Consider the following 20,845-nt stretch of genomic DNA (forward strand, 5'->3'; position numbering starts at 1 on the left):
TTTTTATACGTGCTCCTTTGCACTTTTAGGGGGTAAAACACCCCTTTGAAGAAAATCGGTTTTTTTCTTTCAAAGCGTATATTGTCGAAACTATAAAAGATAAAAAAAATGTTTTAAATGAAAGTTGAATGGCTCAAAGAGTACTTTATAAGAACAAAAATTTTTTTTTATATTTTTCCCTACCGCTTATCTATTTTTTTCAAAATTTTTATATTATTTTATAAGCAAAATAAAGCTTATTTTATTATGAATTCAACAGTATTTGATAAAGTTACGACGCGTCATTTCCATTTTCCAAAAATAATTAAAAGCCTCTCTGTACACATCATTCGCGCACCCGTTTGAGCGTTCGTGCGCTACGGAAGTGTCTCCTTCCGAAGTTGACGTGCCCTTAAAATGTTGTACAGATAAAAATAAGGGACACGTAATTTTTTATACGTGCCTTAATGCACTTTTTAAAACACCCCTTTGTAGGAAATCGGTTTTTTTCTTTCAAAGCGTGTATCGTTGAAATTATAAAAAATAGAGAAAAATGTTCTGAATAAAAGTTAAATGGCTACAAAAGTACTCTATAACACTAATTTAAAAAAAATTTTTCTTATATACATTTTTCCCCACCACTAACCTTGTTTTTTTTAAATTTTTGTTTTTTTTCAGAAGCACAATAAAGCTCATTTTATTCCGAATTCAGCAATGTATGATAAAGTTATGTTCCAACATTCCCATTTTCCAAAAATAATTAAAAACCTCTCTATACGCACAATACGCGCATCCATCCGTGTGCACAAGATTACTTAAGAAAATAAAACGGATTTGTTTTATATGGCGTTGATTAAGCAATACAATGAATGTTGACATAAAAGTTTTATAATAATAGTAATAATAAAATAATAGTGATTTTTTTAACTACTCAAATCAGTCAAATTTTTTGATAATATGTCACAATACAAGGCAAAATAATATGAACAGCTATTCTGACTAAAAAATAGGCGTAATTCAAGAGAATGTAACTTTGTCAAAAATGATCGTAAAAAAATTTTTAAAAAAACATTTTAAAGCTTAAAATCTCTAGTTTTAAAATTGATAAGTTATTAAACGATTTACAGATTGTTTACAAAGTTACGCGGATTTAAATGGGGATGTGTCAAATCTCAAAATATTTTACAAACTTTGCAAAGCTCCACAACGCAAAACAAAAATTACACGCAAATGCGGTTTACAACATTCGAAAGCGTGGATCTTTACCTTTAATTTGCGTTTGTGATGAGCGTTGTACGATTTTTTTTCTCTATCTCTTATAGTTTCGACAATATACGCTTCGAAAGAAAAAAACCGATTTCCTTCAAAGGGGTGTTTCACCCTTAAAAGTGCATTAGGGCACGTATAAAAAAATATGTATCCTTTATTTTTACCTATACAACATATTAAAAGCACATCGAAATCGGAGGGAGTCACTTCCGTAGCGCATAAAAGCGCGGACGAGTGCGCGTACCATGCATATAGAAATTTGCAATTATTTTTGGAAAATAAGAATGTCGTAACTTTATCATATACCGTTGAATTCGTAATAAAATAAACTTTATTTTACTTATAAACAAACATAAAAATTTTGAAAAAAATAGGTAAGTAGTGGGGAAAATATAAAAAAAATTAAAAAAAAAATTTTTGTTGTTATAAAGTTCTCTTCAAGCTATTCAACTTTCATTTAAAACATTTTTCTATATCTCTTATAGTTTCGACGATATACGCTTCGAAAGAAAAAAAACCGATTTTCTTCAAAGAGCTGTTTTAGCCCTTAAAAGTGCAAAGGGGCACGTATAAAAAAATATGGGTCCCTTATTTTTATTTACAACATCTTAAAAGCTCATTTAAATTTGAAACAAACACTTTCAAACGTTTCCTTGTAAATTACCAAAATTTTATTCGAATCGTAAATCGTTAAAATATAACTTCTAATTAATTTCAAATTAACTTTTAGTTAAGATTTCTTATCAAACCTAAATCTGAATTTTTTACAAAAAAAATTGAGTTTTGTATCATAAACTTTGTTCAACAAAAACCAAACAGAAAATGTGAAATTAAGTATAATAAATAGATAGTATAAAATTAAATATAAAATAGTATAACAAGATTATAAACAGAAAAAAATATTTCTTGGACTTTTTCAGATTATTTGTTAGAAAAATTCTCTAAATAAAACTAAAAAGGAATACTTGGGTTCAGTATTCTGAAATATCTCGTTCCTTCCACATTGCTGTTATTCTGTCTAACAGCTTTTAGTTATTAAATAACGCTCATTTCTGTTACGACTATTCAAATCCTTTCTTATTCAACGACGCAAACCATACCGCACCAAAAACTCATATGTTTCACACAATTTCATGGCATCATTTTCAGCTCTGAACATACCAAGCATTTGTATCTGCACTACACATGTTTAATTACTTAAGGCATCGCATTTGGAATAGACAAGATTTAGCAATACTTCCCTAACTTTGTACATACTTATACTAAAGATGATTCAAAGTTGAGGATCAAAACGTCTATTATACTAATAATTGTCAATTTATGTATTAATTTTACACAGTGTTGGCTCTCACGGCATTGATTTATATTTTAAAAATTTATGTTTTAAAATACTTAACAAAAATCAGAACAAAAATAGTAAATCAAAATATGAATGAATACCAACACAAAATGTTCGTGTGAGAATTAATGTAATTAACAAGCAATTATTATTACAAACGTTTCGATCTTCTGGTTTGGATCATCATCAGTGTAAAATTATTACTTCATTTCACATGCAAAGGTTGATAATTAGGCTTGTAGCGCAGGTACAAAAATTGGCAGTCGAAAGTGATGCAGTACAATTGTAGCCAATGTGATATATTACGGTCCGCGTTGTTGTATAAAAAATTTTTTGAATGATCATACTAAAACAATTATGTACAATATTTTTCTAACAGGAGTATGTCACGAGTGTCCGCCGATTTGATTCTCCTTGAAATACAATATGTTGTTAAACATGAAAATCTAAGAGACCCGTATTTTTTTATATCGACGAAATCTCATGTTTAAGGAGTGAAACATCCCTTTGGGGAGAGGGGGGGGAGGGGACGGTATTTCGGGTCAAATATCGTTAAAAGTAGAAGACAAAAAAAATTTTTTTAACAAAAGTTGTACGGCTTAAAGAGTACTCTAAAGTTGTAAAAAATTTTTGTTTTGTTTAACAAAATACCCTCATCACCCAGTTTTTTTTCCAATGGTAAAAATTTATAAAAAAGGAACAGCCTTTGACGACCTTGATCTTGATATGTTATCAAAGAAAAGATCCTAAAAAACTTTTCCTTATAAATTAATCGGTGGACAGTTCTCGTACAGTTTTCGAGATATACTTAGAGAAAGAAAAAAACAGTTTTTCTTAATTATTTCAGAAAATATTCATTTTACAAAAAAATGTGTTAAATAAAAATTGAAGCTCGTAATAATCTCTATAAAAAAGGTCATATAGGGGAGACCAGAGTTATTCGTAAAACCTTTTTCTCTTTTGCGTTTCCTGAGTCCTATATTCATAAAAATAAAAAAATAAAAAAAAACGAGACAGTTTGAAAGATTGAACCTTTGCCTTCACAATGATGGTATAGATAGAATATGGAAATGTACTTGCTTTGAAGTACATATAAAAATGTCAATGCCAAGTATTTCGAATAGCCCCAAGCCCGGGGTAATTCGAAAATAGTCCAAGAATATTCTGAAATTTGTGTTTTAAAATAAAAAAATATAAACAAACTGTTGTGAAGACTTTCTGTTATTAAGACAAAGATATATAATGTTATAAAGAAATATTACATACAACAACAAAAAATACAAACACACAATAAAGAAATTTAATGCTTTAACGTTTTCGAAACAAGTCAGAAACTATTCATATTTTGTGTAATTACATACGTTAAGTATTAAATTGTGTATTTGGTACATAAAACGTAAATATGAAAAACAAATCGTCCGAACGACGAATCGACATTTGGTTTTTTAAATAGCCCCGACGTCAACTGTGCACAATATTACGTATGATCTACAAAAATAAACATGACACAGCAAAAAATAAACACGAAATGTTTTAAATACATTCAATTGGACACTATACATTCAAAGTTTTCAAAAAAAATCTTATTTACTTAAATTTTGAAGAAATGCTGGCTATCAGAAATTACTTTGACTGTCACAAAACACATTTTTCACTACTATGACTTCAATATGACGCCGCTGCCAAGAAAACTTTGTTAGCAACATTGTTATATTAAAACGTGTTTACAGTATTTAAAGTAAATTTTTAATATGTATCCATAAAGGAATAATTTCCGTTATTCGAATTACCCCGTCTGCCGAAATGCCCCGGTCTCCCCTATATATTTTACCTAACTTCAATACTTTAGTCGTTATAGTAATAAAACTTTTAAAATAAGTTTTTTTAATCTTCAGTAATTTTGCATGAAAAATAGATGTTTGGGCAGAGAAGGGGCTTATAGACTTTTTATAGACTTTCAACGTTTGTACTAAATGGCCACACAAAATAAAGTTCTTAAAATTGTCTGCTACAAAGCTTCTATACATAATTTTCGTAATTGTAACGGTATACGCGTAATCATACTTTTAAATAGGGCGCGCACGTGTGTGTGTATGTGTAGTTTTTTTAGTATTTTCACGATGATGATTGAAATATGACCAACCGCCAAGTTTAAATAAAAAATTCGTTTTTAGAAGCCAAAAATACATAGAAAAACTGCACATTCATTTAATTTTTGGCTGCTGTAGCTTTTCTGAAATTTTATCAAAAAAATACACTTACTCTAAAAGTTTTTCTACTATAACAACTAAAGTATTAAAGTTATATAAAATATGTATAAAACCTTATTTGTATTGTACAATTTTTTGTAAGCCTCATTTTTTATTTGATACATTTTTCTGTAAAATGAATATTTTCTGAAATAATTAAGAAAAACTATTTTTTTTCTCTAACAAGGGGAGAATCAGGTGAGTCACCCTGGGATTTTGATTCCAATTTTTTCAGTTACTCTGGAGTCAAAAAAAGAAGTTTTCGTCTCCCGGCGTTTGATCGAATAGGCCTTAGTTTCAAAATAATAAATTTGTGAAAATTGGCCATACTGCGGCGCGCCATATGAGCCTTCCCGGTAACTGTTTTCCCAACCAGTGCAGTCGGCTCCGTGCGTTAGGTGCTTGCTTCACAATCGTAAGATCCGGGTTCGCTCCCGGATGTGTGCAATATATTTTTTTTAAATAAGTGTATTTATCTTGATGATATTGATCTAGTATGCAAATTTCTAAAATAGAAAATTTAATTTAATATCACTTTCTAAACATTAATTTAAATTTAATTTGAATTCAAGTAATAATATTTAAGTAATAATATTTGAAACAATAAATAGGTGATAATAATAATAATATATAAGTTATTTGAAATGGATAACATATAAAAGCAACGTATCTAAATTTTCAAATTGTTTAATTTAAAATTTAATTGGAAATAATATTAACAGTATTTTAAAATTCTAGTTTTTAAAATAATTAATCGTAGAAGAAGAATACCAGTGTTAAATTTAAACAATTTGAAAATTTAGATACGTTGCCTTTATATGTTATCTATTTCAAATAACATATATTATTATTACTACTTATTTATTATTTCAAATATTATTACTTGAATTCAAATATCCTTCAAATTGAATTTAAATTAATGTTTAGAAAGTAATATTAAATTAAATTTTTTATTTTAGAAATTTGCATACTATACCAATATCATCAAAATAAATAAATACACTTATTAAAAAAAATAATAAAAAAAATATTGCACACATCCGGGAGCGAACCCGGATCTTACGACTGTGAAGCAAGCACCTAACGCATGGAGCCGACTACACTGGTTGGGAAAACACTTACCGAGAAGACTCATATGGTGCGCCGCGGTATAGCCAATTTTCACAAATTTATTATTCCGAAACTAAAGCCTATTCGATCAAACGCCGGGAGACGTAAACTTTTTTTTCGTCTCCAGGATAACTAAAAAAATTGGGATTTAAATCTCAGGGTAACTCACTTGACCCTCCCCTTGTAAGTATATCTCAAAAACTGTACAAAAGCGCAAATTAATTTATAAGAAAAAGTTGTACAAGACCCTTTCCTTGGTAACATATGTCAAAGTCAAGATCATCAGAAGCTGCTCCCCTTTTATAGACCTTTACCGTAAAAACATTGAATGAAAATTAGATAAAATAAAAAGCAATGTTAACATACACAAAAAAAGTATTTTACGGAAATAGATTAATTTATACGAGGTAAATGTACAAAGTAACAGCAATGTAGATAGAACAAACGGTTACAGAAAACTGAGAAGTATAAAGAAGTTGACAGTGAATATTCAGGGTAAATCAGAACATCTCATATGTCTCTGTAAAGACGTGTTCGTAGGTAAATTCTGAGACAATTTTTTTTATATAAAAATTTTGTCTGACGCTTACTTTTTATATTATAAAAGGATAAAGTTAGCGAATCACGGCTCATATAGACATGGTAGACAGAGGCGGCGTAACTCCCCGACGCGGACGCTTACGCGGAGCACCCTTGCAATAAACTGTCTGATAATGAGAATTATTCCATCGCATAAAAGCACAAAACACATACGCATACGCGCGCACACACAAACACACACTCCTCCCTCCCTACCTTTCTTTTTCTCCTACTCTCTCTCCCTCTCTCTCTCCCCCTTCTTCCCTCTTCCCCTCTCTCTCCCTCCCTCCCATCTCTCTCTTTCTCAAAAGGTAATACTATCGTGAAATGTTTGGACGAAATTGAAAAAGAATGGGTATCAACCATGAAACATTTAGGTATAATGCTAGACGAGATTTAGATTTCAAGACCACTGCAATTATATACTTAAAAAAATAGGGAAAAAGACTAACTTTTTAAATAAAATAAGTAACTTCGTATCAGCATATACTAGATATATTGTATACAAGTCCATCTTAGCACCTCATTTTGAGTACTGTGCTACTCTATCAGTTGGGATTGGTGAAACGCAATTGAATAAACTTCAGATAGCTCAAAAGCGTGTCACGAGAGTAATTCTGCAGTGCAATAGATTTACCAAATTTGAGCACATGCTACATACCTCACAGTTCATGTTTATAAGGTAACAATTATGTAATAACGTTAATGTCTCTGTCTCCCCCCCCCTCTCGGTGAGTACTGCGCTAGTGTGTTTCTTTTCTGCTCTGTCTTTTTCAAAGCTTTGCTGCCGTTTTTCGCCTTGTTGCAGGTCTCTTGGTCAAGGGCTCTATTGCTTGACTTCCTAGGTGAGCGCTTTTTGGCTGGCCACCGCCTCTCTCTTGGTTTTAATGCATCTCATCTGTGGATAACCTATATCTTCGGTGCTGCCTGCCGTTCGACACCGCATCGTGCGCGTGCTCGGGACCTGACGGATCTGTTTGTGCGGTGTCTCTCGCGCCTCTGTGTGGGGCTGCTAGGCTGAATCTGTTCGTGAGTGCTGTTTTCGATTTCCTGGAGTCTGTTCGTAAGTTTCTGTTAATCAGCTACTCTCTCTACGATGACTCTTGCTTGCACACACTGTAAGCGCTTTATTGCTGTTATCAACGCGCTATGCTGCAACCGCAATCCCAAACACATTTACTACGAGGACTACGCCTGGAACTTGCACGGCTCCGCATCTGGCTCCCTCGATCTTTCAATGCTTTCCTACCCGGCCTGCCAGACGCAGAGCCACCATGGAAATTTTTCTGATTCTCATGACCCGGTGCTCGCGAGTGCTGAATTGTCATCGGCCGCACCTTCCGCCGAACAGGACTCTATTAGGAGCCTCATTGCTACGGTGCTTGCTAAGGTCGAGGATATTGAGCGCAAGCTTCCTCGATCTCCCTGCGATGAGGGAACAGTTGCGGGATCTTCCGGAATTGAAGGCTCAGCTGGCCTCGCTTGAGCGTGGCTTTCAGCAGTCCTTAGGATCTATTGAGGCTAAGACCGAGGCGGTGACGTCCTCTGTTCGTGACATTGACGTAAGGCAGATCATTCGGGATGCTCGTGTCCTTGTCTTGGAAGCACGGCCTTCTGATGGCTTTGGCACGCCTGCGGGCCATCTTGAGAAGCATCTCTTGAGCGCGCTAGACTCAGCTCCGAGCTCATCATGTTCAGCGTGAAGGAGCTCCCTTCCAACATCCATGCCATTACCACCAGCATCGCCTCCGCACTGGGAGTCGCGGTTTCGCCTACCGAGATCGCGTTCTGTGTGTAGATTCCATCTAAAGACTATTCGCGCCCCATCATCGTCAAACTATCCTCCAGTGATGCCCGTAATCGGTGGATCGATGGGAAGAGGGCCAAAGGAGTCCTTGAGGGTGCCAAGGTGTCTACGGGACTCTAGAGCTCCAGAATCGATATCAATGAGACTGCTGGCTGCAGTGAGGACCGTCTTCGATGAGGCAAGACGTGCAGTTCGAGATAGCAAACTTCATCGAGTCTGGATTCGTAACGGCCTCATCTTCATTAAGCGCCACTTGGATACTTTGCCCATTAGAGTACGACATTGGAAGCATCTGGACAGCCTCACCGCCGGTGCTCCGAAAACCTCCTCCGCAATGACCTCAACTCGCGCACGCCATCGCATCTGCGTCCTTTTCAATTCAATCTGCGGGCGTCCCCGCTACGACGACTAGCCCTCAGCAGGCGCCTACAATCAGACCTCGTGCGCCCCCGGCGTCTTGTGGTGCTCCCGGAGCCAGCCATGCGGTTGCCGCCTGATCTGCATCTGCTGGTGAAACCTGACCTTCGCCGGCCGCCCCCTCTGCCGTCTTGAATCCGCTTCGACTATGTCATGTGAACTGCCAATCTCTTCTCTCCCACTTTGATGAATTCGTTTACTATTTTTCCACCAACAGCTTTGACCTACTCGCCATGTCTGAAACGTGGCTCAAGTCCAACGTCCCTGATGATTCGGTACGCCTCCCTGGCTTCTCGCTCCTGCGTGACGCGATGAGACGCAGGCCTTTCCTACTGGCTATAATCTATCGTCCTCCTAAACTAGGTCATCTCGCCTATTTCCAAGCAGATTTCGAAAAGCTCCTATCTTCCATTCCGTCTGCTGTGATAATAGGCGACTTTAATATAGACCTAAATCGTCAGTCCTTCGATGCCACCTCGCTGCGAGAATTTTGCGAGTGTAATCATCTCCATATTGTTCCGTTCTCTGACACACCACACAGCCACCTCGCACACTCGCATAGATTATTGCTTGGTCAGCAATAGTGCCTTTGTGCTGTCCCATCGACAATGTGCACTATCCTTCCTCTCCTCACACGATCTTATCAAGGTCACCCTTGATAGTCACTACAATGGCCTTCCGCCTCGCATCATCTCTGCTCGCAATTTCTCTAATTATAACCTCAAGACACTACATAACCATTTAGGCACCCTCGACTAGACCATCGTATACCATTCCGACTTGCTCGACGATAAGATCGCTACCTTCAATAATCTTCTACTCTCAGCTCTTGACGCTCTTGCTCCGCTTCGCTCTTTCTGTGCCAGAAGACCTCCCGCCCCGTCGATTCGGCGGAAACTGCGCTTAGCTATGCGCGAAAGACTCAGCCAGAAAAGCCTTTTGCAGGCGTCTTTTCTCCTCCACTTTGATCACTTTTCGTTTACTGCGCAACGGAGTAAACAACTTACTGGACAAAGCCAGGAATGATTATCTTGCAGTGTCTCGATTCTGCCTCTTCTCCCGCTCAGCTCTGGTCTGAGTTGCGATCGATGGGCCTTGCCAAGTCTCGCTCGCCCACTTTGTCTCCCAATACATCACCTGATCAGCTAAACTTATTCTTTACTGCAAGACATCACTCCCAACCATTTCCCTCCTTGTCCTCGACCTTCCGTACTTACTCCCTCCCTTTCTGCACCAACCACAGTTCCCGCTTCTTCCTTCTACTTTAAGCATGTTACACCGGACATCCTCTTAACAACTCTTGCTACGCGGTCATCCAACGCTGCTAGCCCTAATGATCTTAATCTTCGTTTTATACTCGACTGTCTTCCCTACGTGTTTTATGTCATCCTGGATCTTCTAAACCTCTCCCTTTCCTACCCTATGGAAGCGCTCCCACGTAATCCCTCTCCCTAAGATCAAAACTCCTTCCTCTCTTTCAGACTACCGACCTATCTCACTCTTATGCTTCCTTTCCAAGATCCTTGAGCACATTGTTTATGATCAATTGTCCTCTTAACTCTCGTCCCATCTCCTCGATTCTCTACAATCCGGTTTTCGGTGTGGCTATAACACGCAAACTGCGCTCGTGAAACTGGCGGATGATGTAAAGCAGGCCATCGATCAAAGAATGGTCACCCTGCTCATACTATTCGACTTTTCCAAAGCCTTTGATTCCGTCTGCCACAACCTACTTCTGAGCAAGCTTTCCAACTTCGACATCTCCTCTCCTGTACTTCGCTGGTTTGAGTCGTATCTCTTGACAAAACACAGCGTGTTCGCGGGCGCAACGATTTCTCAGGGCTCCGTCCTTAGCCCCTTGCTCTTTGCCCTGTTCATAGACGACCTAAGAGCTGTATTCCGTCATTCCCACCATATGTTATACGCCGACGACCTAGAAATATACTTACATTTCCGTCCATCCAACCTTGCAAATGCACTTGGGAAAATCAGCGAGGACATTTCTGCTATCGAGAGGTGGGCAAACAACAACTGCCTCACGCTGAACACCTCCAAAACCAAGGCCATTCTCATGGGTAGTGCCCGCTACATTAATGCCATCAACGCCAATCATGCTTTAGTCCTTACGCTTAAGGGGAGATATACACCTAGCATGGTCGAAAAAATCGATTTTTTTTTTCATTTTCTTGATGCATGAGGTCTCAAGAATATCTGATTCAAATTGCAAGTCAATATCTCGATAAATAACGAAGTTACAGCCGAGAGAGTGAACCGTCTCGGAGAGCGCGCCGTACCGCCTGTTTTGCGGCCGAGCCGAGAGGCAGGTAGCGGCAAGCGACCCTTCGAAATGACCTGTTTTACGATTCTATTGTGTTTTCGGGTGTGCTCGGGTCCAGGTATAACGGAAATATCCCACGACCGTTATTCTTAGCCAGAAATTGGATGCCTTTCGTCAGTAGCTTGCCGTTCGTGCAACTGTGCGTTACAGTGAGTTTTTGTCTGTGAATACATATTCTGAGGAAAATGGATAACAGAAATAAAGGTTCTCGGGAAGCTCATCAATCCGGATCTTTTCGCAAAGATCGAAGCAAGAAGATACCGCCTAAAAATCGATATACTGCCGAAAAAGTAGAACTTTCCGACGAGAATATTAGTTCGAGTGCCAAAAAATTGAAGACTGATCGTGAGACATCTGCGCCAGAAGATCCAAACATCGGGTATCGAATTTTGAATTTTCTGGCAGTGTTTTCTGCCTTATCGGAATGTGTAAAATGCAAAAAGTGTGATAGTGATGTTCGATTCTCAATAGAAAGCACTCGAGGGCTCGGTTTTAAAATTGTAGTTTCATGTTCATCCTGCAAACCGACTTTCATTCCTTCGTGCCCGTACATCAAGACTGCTTACGAAATAAATACACGATTCTTTTTTGTTATGCGTTTATTGGGGATTGGTTTGCGTGGAGCTATGAAATTTTGTGGCCTCATGGATTTACCGCCTCCGGTTCAACAAACGACGTATGATATGATAATTGAGAACATTCATTCTGCTGCTTCAAGTATTGTTCAATTGGTGTTAAAACAAGCTGTAAAAGAAGAACAACAGGAAATAACAAATCAAAATTCGAGTGATGATATCAAAAAACTGACCGTTTCAGGAGATGGTACGTGGCGAAAACGTGGTTTTACCTCATTATATGGAGTTGCGGTTCTCATTGGTCACTTGACAGGAAAAGTCGTTGATTTTATTGTAAAGTCTGCTTATTGTGCTGAATGCAACTATTGGAATAAACACGTCAATACCGAGCAATATCAGGAATGGAAATCTAATCACGAAGAAAATTGCCAGGCAAATCATGTCGGATCGCCAGGCAAAATGGAAGTAGACGCCATGAAGGAATTATTTTCAAGATCTGTCGAAAAACATGGAGTTATGTAAATTAATTATGTTGGGGATGGCGACTCTAAGACGTACACGGGATTAGTAAATGCGAAACCGTATGGTGAGATTGAGATTATAAAAAAAGAATGCGTGGGACACGTTCAAAAGGGAACCCGTCTTCGCGAATGCAAAAAAAAATTCTGGAATCGGCGGCAAAAACAAATTGACGGCAAAGTTTACAGACAAACTGAGCATTTACTATGGCTTAGCCATTCGAAGAAACAGTAACTCCAAGGATGACATGAAAAAAGCGATATGGGCAACATTCTACCATTACGGCTCAATAGACAGCAAGCCTGAACATCATTTTTGTCCCGAAGGCCCCGAATCGTGGTGCAAGTGGCAACAAGCGAAAGCTAAAGGAGGACTAAGGAATTTCCGTCACGATTATTCAGCATTGCCAAAAACGGTGTTAGATGCCATCAAACCAATTTACGAAGACCTCAGCAATGACAAATTGTTGGAACGTTGTGTTGGCGGATACACACAAAACAGCAATGAGAGCTTCAACTAACTTATTTGGAAAATAGCTCCAAAATCGATGCACAGCGGGGCCAAAATTGTTAACATTGCTGCATTTCTTGCAACATGCACGTTCAACAATGGTGTCACGTCATTGTTAGAAATCATGAACGTGTTAGGAATATCGGTCGGATCGGGCGCGCACTTGTACGCTGCGCAAGAAGACGAAACTCGCATAGCGAAAGCCGAGCTGCAAGCGCAAGAACAGACGAAAGGTCGAATACGGCGCCGACAACAAAATTTAGAAAATATGAACATTCCGTCAACCGTAGAAGACTTACACTATGGGCCTGGTATCGATGATTCCATGTAAGTTGACAAATTTAATGATTTATTCATTCACAAATTTTCAAACGCGTTTTTCTCAAAACCACGTTTTTCAAATCGGTACCCAAAATTTCTCGAAAACCATTGAACCGATTGCTTTGAATTTTTTTGTGGTTATTCTATACATCATTATCTAGTACTTGTCATAGGATTTTTTTTTGTTGGTTAGTTTTTGTTTTATAGGTAAAATAATAACTAATTTTTGGTCGAAAAATCGCTATGTTATGTTCAAACGTCCGCCATTTTGTCATAAATCAATATTTTCAAAATCGGCTATGACAAGTACTAGATTATAGTATCTAATTTAATAATCTTTTTGGTTTTTTGTTTCAGATGATTTTTGAGGAAACGCTAGTGGGTACCGTTTTTCCGGATTTTTTTACGGCGCTGTAAAGATTATACTACAACTTCGTCAATTTTTGATTTTTTTTAATAAAAAAATTGGACATATTCCTGAATGTGTATACTTTTAGATAGAAAAACTCCCAATACGAAATTTCAAATAGTTTTCCTTAAAAAAATTCACAAAAATGACCTTTTTTCCGGCTGCTAGGTGTATATCTCCCCTTAATGGCACACCCAGCGAAATTACAAAGCGCGTAACCAACCTCGGCTTGACCTTTACTAGTGTGCTGAGCTGGAATGAGCAGATTAAGTCAACCTCTCAACGGGTAAATGAAGTGCTCTAAAATATTACAGGCATTGCCTGTCGCGTCCTCTACGAGTGCGACTGGTGTCCTCTCTAATTTTCCCATTCTTTGATTATTGTTCTGCCGTCCTAACTAATCTAACTGGTCAGCAAAGTCTCAAGCTCAGACGGTTTATGAATGCGCTTCATTTTTTACCTCCGCTAGGACGATCATGCCTCCCATCTCTATCTCCAGCTCGGTTAGCTGAGTGCGGAGGACAGGAGGTCTTACCTCATCGGCTGCCTGATCTACTCTGTCAGCAATACTGGGACACCTCCCTATCTAGCATCCAGGTTGGTGCCTCGCGCACGACCAGGCACTACTTCTAGGGTTTCTCCGCTCGACTTTGCTGTACCTTCCAGTCGTATATCAACTTACCAGCGCTCATTTTCCATAGCTACTCCTTCGTTTTGAAACTCATTTCCCGCACCCATCCGCGGTGCTGTTTCCATTAGCGCTTTTAAGCGTAATCTTCACCTTCTGCTTCATAGTAAGGCTCCTCATTAGGCCTAACTACGTTGTAGACAATGTCTTATTAAATTAACATGTTTCTTTACTTTACTTATTTTTCTTACTTTTCTCTCTTTCGTTCTCGTTTTCATTTGCTTAGTACATACATTTTTTCTTTCTGTTGTATTATATAAATATATATTGTATTTTTTGTTCTGTTTATTTTTTTTCCTATTATGTCTGTATATTATATTCACTGTTCGCTCGCGCTGGACATCTTATTTAGCACATTTTTATTTCTATTCTAATTATTGTTTTTATATGTATTTCTATTATTATCTTTATATTTGTTATTAGTTTTAAGTTGAACTATTCTCTGATCTGTATCATCTGTATATTTTGCCTGTTCTTAGAGGGTTTACCCTAAGACTGTAATAAATGCCAATTAATCAATCAATCAATCCCTCTCTGTCTCTCTCCCTCTCTTTCTTTTTCTCACTTACCTTGTACAGGTTCGACGTTTTTACTGTTGCAATTTGGATGAACTTCACGATCGTGAAAAAGTAGCATAAAAAACCTCTCACGTTCCTATGTGACAAATTAACGTCAAGAAATACACCAAGTTTGTTTCTCTCTTAAAAATTGTATCATAAAACTTGTAACACTTTCACAAATTAATTCACACCCTTAATGGATAGCACAAGACTGATTTACGAGCTCGCGGGGACGCGGAAACGCTTGTCGCGTCGTATTTTGCTACACGGCAAGCGTTTCCGCGTCCAGTATGCAGGAGCCAATAGTCTTTGCGTTGGATCACGTCGGGTTATGTGTGTTATGCGTTCTTACTTCAAGTGATTTCAAGTAATTAACTGTTAATACTAATTAATAATAATAAAGTAATAGAATCGTTCGTAAATCGGTCTTGTGCTATCCATCAAGTATGTGGGTAAATCCGTAAAATTGTCACAAGTTTTGTGATACAATTTCTGAAGAAAATACAAACTTGGTGAGAGAGAGAGAGGAAAGAGAGAGAGAGAGAGAGAGAGAAAGAGAGAGAGACAGTGGTGTGTGTGTGCGCGCGCGTGTTTTATGCTTTTATGCGGTAGAATAATTCTCATTGTCAAACAGTTAATCGCAAGAGTGCCTCGTGTAAGCGTCCGCGTCAGACGATGAGTTGCGCCGCTTCTATCTATCATGTTTACACGGCCCATAATTCGCTAACTTTATTCTCTTATAATTCAAAAAGTGAGCGTCGGACAAAATTTTCGTATCGGAAAAATCGGGTCAAAATTTACCTAAAAACACGTCTTTACAGGGACACATGGGTCATTCTAAATCACCCTGTATAATAAACAGTAAATCCAAAGAGAATTAAAAGATAGAAACGTCAAACATTAGTAAACAATTCTGTATATAACAGATCTAAAAAATTTGTGTCTGCAAATTTAAAGGCTGTTTTTATTTTTGAATATAAATTATTTTGAATAAAAATAATAAAATTTTGTATTAACCCGTAATGGTCACACTTCCAAATAATACATAATGATCACATAGGAACCACTGGACCCCTTTGCACAAAATCAGTCGCCATTTGCCAGCTTTTTGATATATCGTCACAACAATTTTACTGGACATACCTTGAGGTCTGTTCTTTATCATCCAATAAATTTTTTTAATTAAAATTTAACATAAAAAAAATTCAAATAAAAAAAATACAAAATTTGACTTTTTAACAAAAATATTCATAAAATTTTTAATTTTTGAGATAATTTCGCAAGATAGTATACTTTCAGATGAATTTAACATAATGAACAAATTCAAATAAAAAAAATCGCAAAATTTGACTTTTTTTACAAAAATATTCATAAAATTCTTAATTTTTGAGATAATTTAACAAAAATTTAAGAAAAAAGTTGCGTGGGGTCTTTTGGATCATGAGTGACCATTACGGATTAATTACAATTTTTTTATATGTCAAAAATAATAATATAAAATAAAATGTTTCATATTTTTAACGCATTTCCAAAGCATTTATAAGATAATAAACTTAATTAAACTTTTAAAAAAAGCATTTATTTTTTCCACTTTAACACTAAACCTACCGTCATTTTATGTATACCTATTTTTATCATGACCGGTCAAATACCAGTTTTTAAATGGCAAAGTTAAGGGGTAATACCACTGTAGAATTAAAAAAAAATTTTCTTTATTACTTTAAAAAATGCTTTGTACCTTCTAGAATAAGTTAAAAAAAGTCTTATATCTGTTACAAAATTTCTTTTTTGAAATTTTGCGCTCTTTCTTAAGCGTGTCGGACTGCTCCAAAACGACTACCTACGACACATCAATACCTGCTCAAAGAGTACTAATGACTTATCTTCTGATTTCTAACTATTCTAATACAGCAACAAATATCATTAGAAGGAGTTTATGTTGAATGAAAAGCATTTCAAAACAAAGGAACATTAGTATAGCGTACATCCACAAAGAACATTTCACGTATTGCGACCACATCATTTCTTCGCTTGAAAATTTGATTTTTGTGTGCAATGCTAATATAAAACCATTTATTCGTGTCAACCGATAAAAATCCGCAACACGAGAAGTGCTCAGTGTCTTGGTGTAATTGGAAAAAGGCACAAGCACGCCGAGTGGTCTTAAACAGATGAAGCAAAGGAGGCACGCACCGGCATAAAATCGACGCAGAAACAAAATAAGGAAGAATATTTGAGTAAAGAAGGGATGCTTTACGGTCTTGGGAAAGCAGACTAATTGTAAAAAATTTCAAACAGTCATTCATCAATATCTTCTTACTTTTCCTTCCATGCAAAAAAATCGCAAAAAATGCTTTATTTGAGCCGTTTACAGTGGTGTTACCCTTTAAAAGTGAGTCTTAGAGTTAAGCCTTATTCAGCTCAAATACCTTATAAAAAAAAAAAAAAAAAGAATTTTCCAGTTAAGAAAAATTTATATTAATTATGTAAAGTTATTTTAAATATTATTTTATAAAATTTCTCTCTCTCTCTCTCTCTCTCTCTGTGTGTGTGTGTGTGTGTGTGTGTGCGCGTGCGTGCGTGCATGCGTGTGTGTGTGTGTGATTTCATGAATTGTATTCGAATTCCTTAGCTCCGAAATTTTTGAATAGTTGGGACATCTCTATATTTATGTAAATTATATTAAAAACTTATTTTATATTAATATTTTTGCACTTACATAAAAATATTCTTTCTGGTACGCTACACTGTCCCAATATTGCAGATAATGGCGTAGGTTTCGTGACAGCAAACAAGGCGCCTTTAATTTTTGCTTTATTTCTACTAATAAAACTCTCGGTATAAAAAACTTTGAGATCTTGAGAGTCTTGGATGGCGTGTATATTCTTCCCAAGTTCTTTCTCGACAACTGATTGTAGAAAATCAGCTGGTAGATTGTATGTGAGCGTTAATTCAGCCACGTTAATACAGCCGTGTTGTATGAGTTTATCGTTTATCTCTTCCGCAATTTTACTAATGTAACTCTTGTCAATAAGCTGTCCCAATATTACTTTCAATCCTTTGTTGTGCTTCTCGATCTCTGTTACTACTTTAGTCACTTGTGATAGATTGACATTGAGAATTTGTGCCAGGTCGACCAAACTGATTTTCCCACCGTGAATGTACAACTCGTCTTTGATTTCCTTTCCAAGATGCTGAGGTGTAACGTATTCTTTACCATCATTGGTAAATATAATATCCAGTAACTTGTTTTCTACCAATGTTGTTATAATCTCTATACAGTTTCGCTCAGAGAGTCTGTAAATATATATAATTACTTTAAACCACTATAAAAATAAAAAAATCTCACTGACAATATATTAAAATAAATTTAATTTTAATTAATTGACAATAAATTGAAATTTTTTAAGTACTTCTTTCAATAAGAAAAATTCGTCAACTGTACAAAAAAATCAATTCAAATAAAAAACTAAAACAAGCGACAGATGATTAATGAAGATGATTATTTTCTTATGTACAGGGTGTAACAAAACTAACGATAATAATTTTAATAAGATTCTTTAAAAGATTTTAACCCTTAAACACATAAGTGGGTGTTGTCTGGGAGACCTTCCCGAAAAAACTTTACTTTTGTGCCATTTTATTTTAGTTAAGCAATAAAGTTAGTCAATTGTAGCAATCAATAAAGAAGACTTCAAACTTTTTTTCTACCTAGCCCGAATTTTTTTTCTCAAACCGTCTTCTCAACCGCTCAGTAAGCAATCAAAAATTTAGGGGAATTTTCAATATGTGTTTAACAGTTAAGACAAAAATTCTAATTCCAAAATGTCGAGACTATAATAATATTCAATTGCAAAGAATTTAATAATTACGAATGACAGGGTTAGAATTTCGCGCGCTCAAGAAAGGTAATATACTCAAAGCGCGCTAAATCGAATTTAATAATAATACATTATTGTAAAAATACATAATGACTTTTATTAAGGAACTAATTCTGTTTATTTATAGAAAAATTTAATATAAAATTAGACAAATAATATTTGCACATAATAGTTTGATAATTATGTCAATATTGATGTGTCAAATACTAAAATTGTCAAAATGTCAATCAATATAGTTTATTTAATTTGCAACAAACCGCCTTCCGACCCCCCCCTCCCCGACCGTCCATCCTTCAAGCCGTCCGGGCCGAACATCCGCCGGACAACAAATATCGGCGCAAAATGCATAATAAATTTAACCTAACCTAACGACCTGACTTTTCCGCGCACGGGGCGGCGTGATTTCGTGCGGACGAGGACGCAGAGGAGGTCGCCAAGAGAACTAAACGCGAGGTTGGTGGTAAACAAAATATAATTTATTTCGCGTTGAAATGATACAAAGAAAGTAGCGTTCGAGACCCGACGCGCAGACGGACAAATGACGGTGACTTATTTCTACGCGCGGACGGACTAACGAACAGATAACGCGCGGACGGACGGAACAGAGATAGCACGTGCGGACGGACAAAGACGGGAATTATCGCGCTCGGACGGAAGGTATTTACAAGTTGCCTTTGTGTATGCGAAGGATTCCGAGCCGAGTTTCTCGGAATTCGGAATCCCTGTTTACGCGTCGTCACCGATGCGTAAACAGGGTCACCGATGCGTGACCGAAGGTCACGACGCCTTCGTGTCGTAACCTTGCCGAAGGCCGTGGCCACGGCCGAAGACGTCGCGCGCGCGGTACAGCCGTACGCGATTCGGAGCGGTCGCGATGCGCTGCGGTTAATACCGCGATGTTGGTGCGGCGGTGGCGATCGACTCACGCCAAGATCACTTGGTGGAGGCGCGGAACTCCATACCCCGAATCGTAAGTCGATGCCGAGTAGGAAAAAGGAATCGGAGATGTTCCGACTACCAGGATCTCTCGGTGGAGCCCAAGATTAACTTGAGCCCGTCGGTTGGTCGGTCTAGGAGGCGGACGGCTAGTCGCCAAGCTCTCTTAACTCCTGGCTAGCGCTCGGAAATACTTCTTTTGCGGACGGAAAGCGGATGGAAAAGAAGCCTCGACTGTAGAAGCGGCGGCGCTTATATAGTCGAGTCTCGAGGGCAGGGACGGTGCGGGGGTACGGAACGGTGCGGTAACGGAGGGGTAATCCCTGCCGCTCGAGATCGGTCAGCGACCGCCACTTCGGTTACGTCGAGCGCGTGCACGCGGAGATCTCCTCGACGCGCGGATGCGTGTTCGCGCGCTACGCCGGTTTCAAAGTCTTATTGGCGCTGTGCGCCGGTTTCTCGCTGCCCGGCGGTTGTTCAGCCGGACAGCCTGATACGGTGGACGGTCCGAGGGGGGAGCGGAAAGACGATTTGTTACAAATTTACCAGATTTCTAGCAAGCAAGCGTTTGAACGCATCCGCGCGTCGAATATCTCCGTACGTACGCGCTCTCGCTCCGTCTCTAAATACCCGAGATTGAGTAGCGGGGGATGCTGCCTCTGTACCGTTTCCGACCGATCTCCGCACATCTCCTCCTCTCGACTCTTGGGTATAAAAGGCCACATCTCAACAAAACGTGACTCCTCTCCGCTTCCAACCGGCTTGCCGCGAGAAAGACACCCAAGTAGAGATTTGAGATTAAGCGTCTTGGTCTCCGCCAAGATATTTGGCTTTGCAGCGCTCCGACACCGATTCGATCCGTTCCGCCAGCCTCGCCGCCACAACGGACTCAAGAGAGCTTGAATCCCGTCAAGTCACTTGACAGTAGGCATCCCCTCGACCGCATCTCAAGTTTGGCACTGCCACGCGTAAGGAGATACGGAGCTCCGTGCCTCCACCAAGCGCACTTGGCGTGAGGTAGTGCCAGGCGGTGTTTACCTCTGCGGTATTAACCGCCTCGTGACGGGCCGCGCGAATCGAACACCGATACACGGATCCGTGTACCGTGCCGCAATCCCACCGCGCTCTGCGCCGCGCCGTGTCAACGAACTATTGTTCGCCCAAACGAGCCGGACATTCCAAGGCCGTGTCTCCCGAGAAATTCCGCATCTGTCGATTCGGGGAAAGACCACGCAAAATTCGGCAAAATCCGTCTCGCCGCCTTGTAAATATCGTCCGTCCATTTTCTATTGTGTATCCGCGTCTGTCTCTGTCATCATGTATATCCTTGTCGTTATTCTCGTCCCCGGTAAAAGTTTC

General features: G+C 38.2%; 2 protein-coding genes across 15 annotated transcripts in view; one reads left to right on the forward strand and one right to left on the reverse strand.

The window, feature by feature from the left end:
• The window catches only part of LOC105204306 (transmembrane protein 170A), a 57,400-nt gene that overhangs the window by 33,012 nt on the left and 3,543 nt on the right, over nucleotides 1–20,845 (forward strand). For 7 of the 14 annotated variants that reach the window (XM_039449470.1, XM_039449471.1, XM_039449472.1 and 4 more), the window contains one exon: nucleotides 7,334–15,789. The exons of 2 other annotated variants lie outside the window; for them this stretch is intronic. In XM_039449470.1, the coding sequence (XP_039305404.1) occupies nucleotides 11,273–12,184 (912 nt within the window). In that variant the 5' untranslated portion in view covers nucleotides 7,334–11,272 and the 3' untranslated portion in view covers nucleotides 12,185–15,789. Of the gene's footprint in view, nucleotides 1–7,333; nucleotides 15,790–20,845 lie in introns of those variants that run through there. 5 more of the 14 variants (XR_005574827.1, XR_005574830.1, XR_005574822.1 and 2 more) reach the window with 5 other exon arrangements.
• Nucleotides 1–20,845, reverse strand: part of LOC105205507 (E3 UFM1-protein ligase 1 homolog) — an 80,912-nt gene that overhangs the window by 15,043 nt on the left and 45,024 nt on the right. The window contains exon 2 of the mRNA XM_039449461.1: nucleotides 17,389–17,966. Within this exon, the coding sequence (XP_039305395.1) occupies nucleotides 17,389–17,966 (578 nt within the window). The remainder of the gene's footprint in view (nucleotides 1–17,388; nucleotides 17,967–20,845) is intronic.

This window comes from Solenopsis invicta, chromosome 5 (genome assembly GCF_016802725.1).
Source record: "Solenopsis invicta isolate M01_SB chromosome 5, UNIL_Sinv_3.0, whole genome shotgun sequence".
Classification (NCBI taxonomy): Eukaryota; Metazoa; Arthropoda; class Insecta; order Hymenoptera; family Formicidae; genus Solenopsis; species Solenopsis invicta.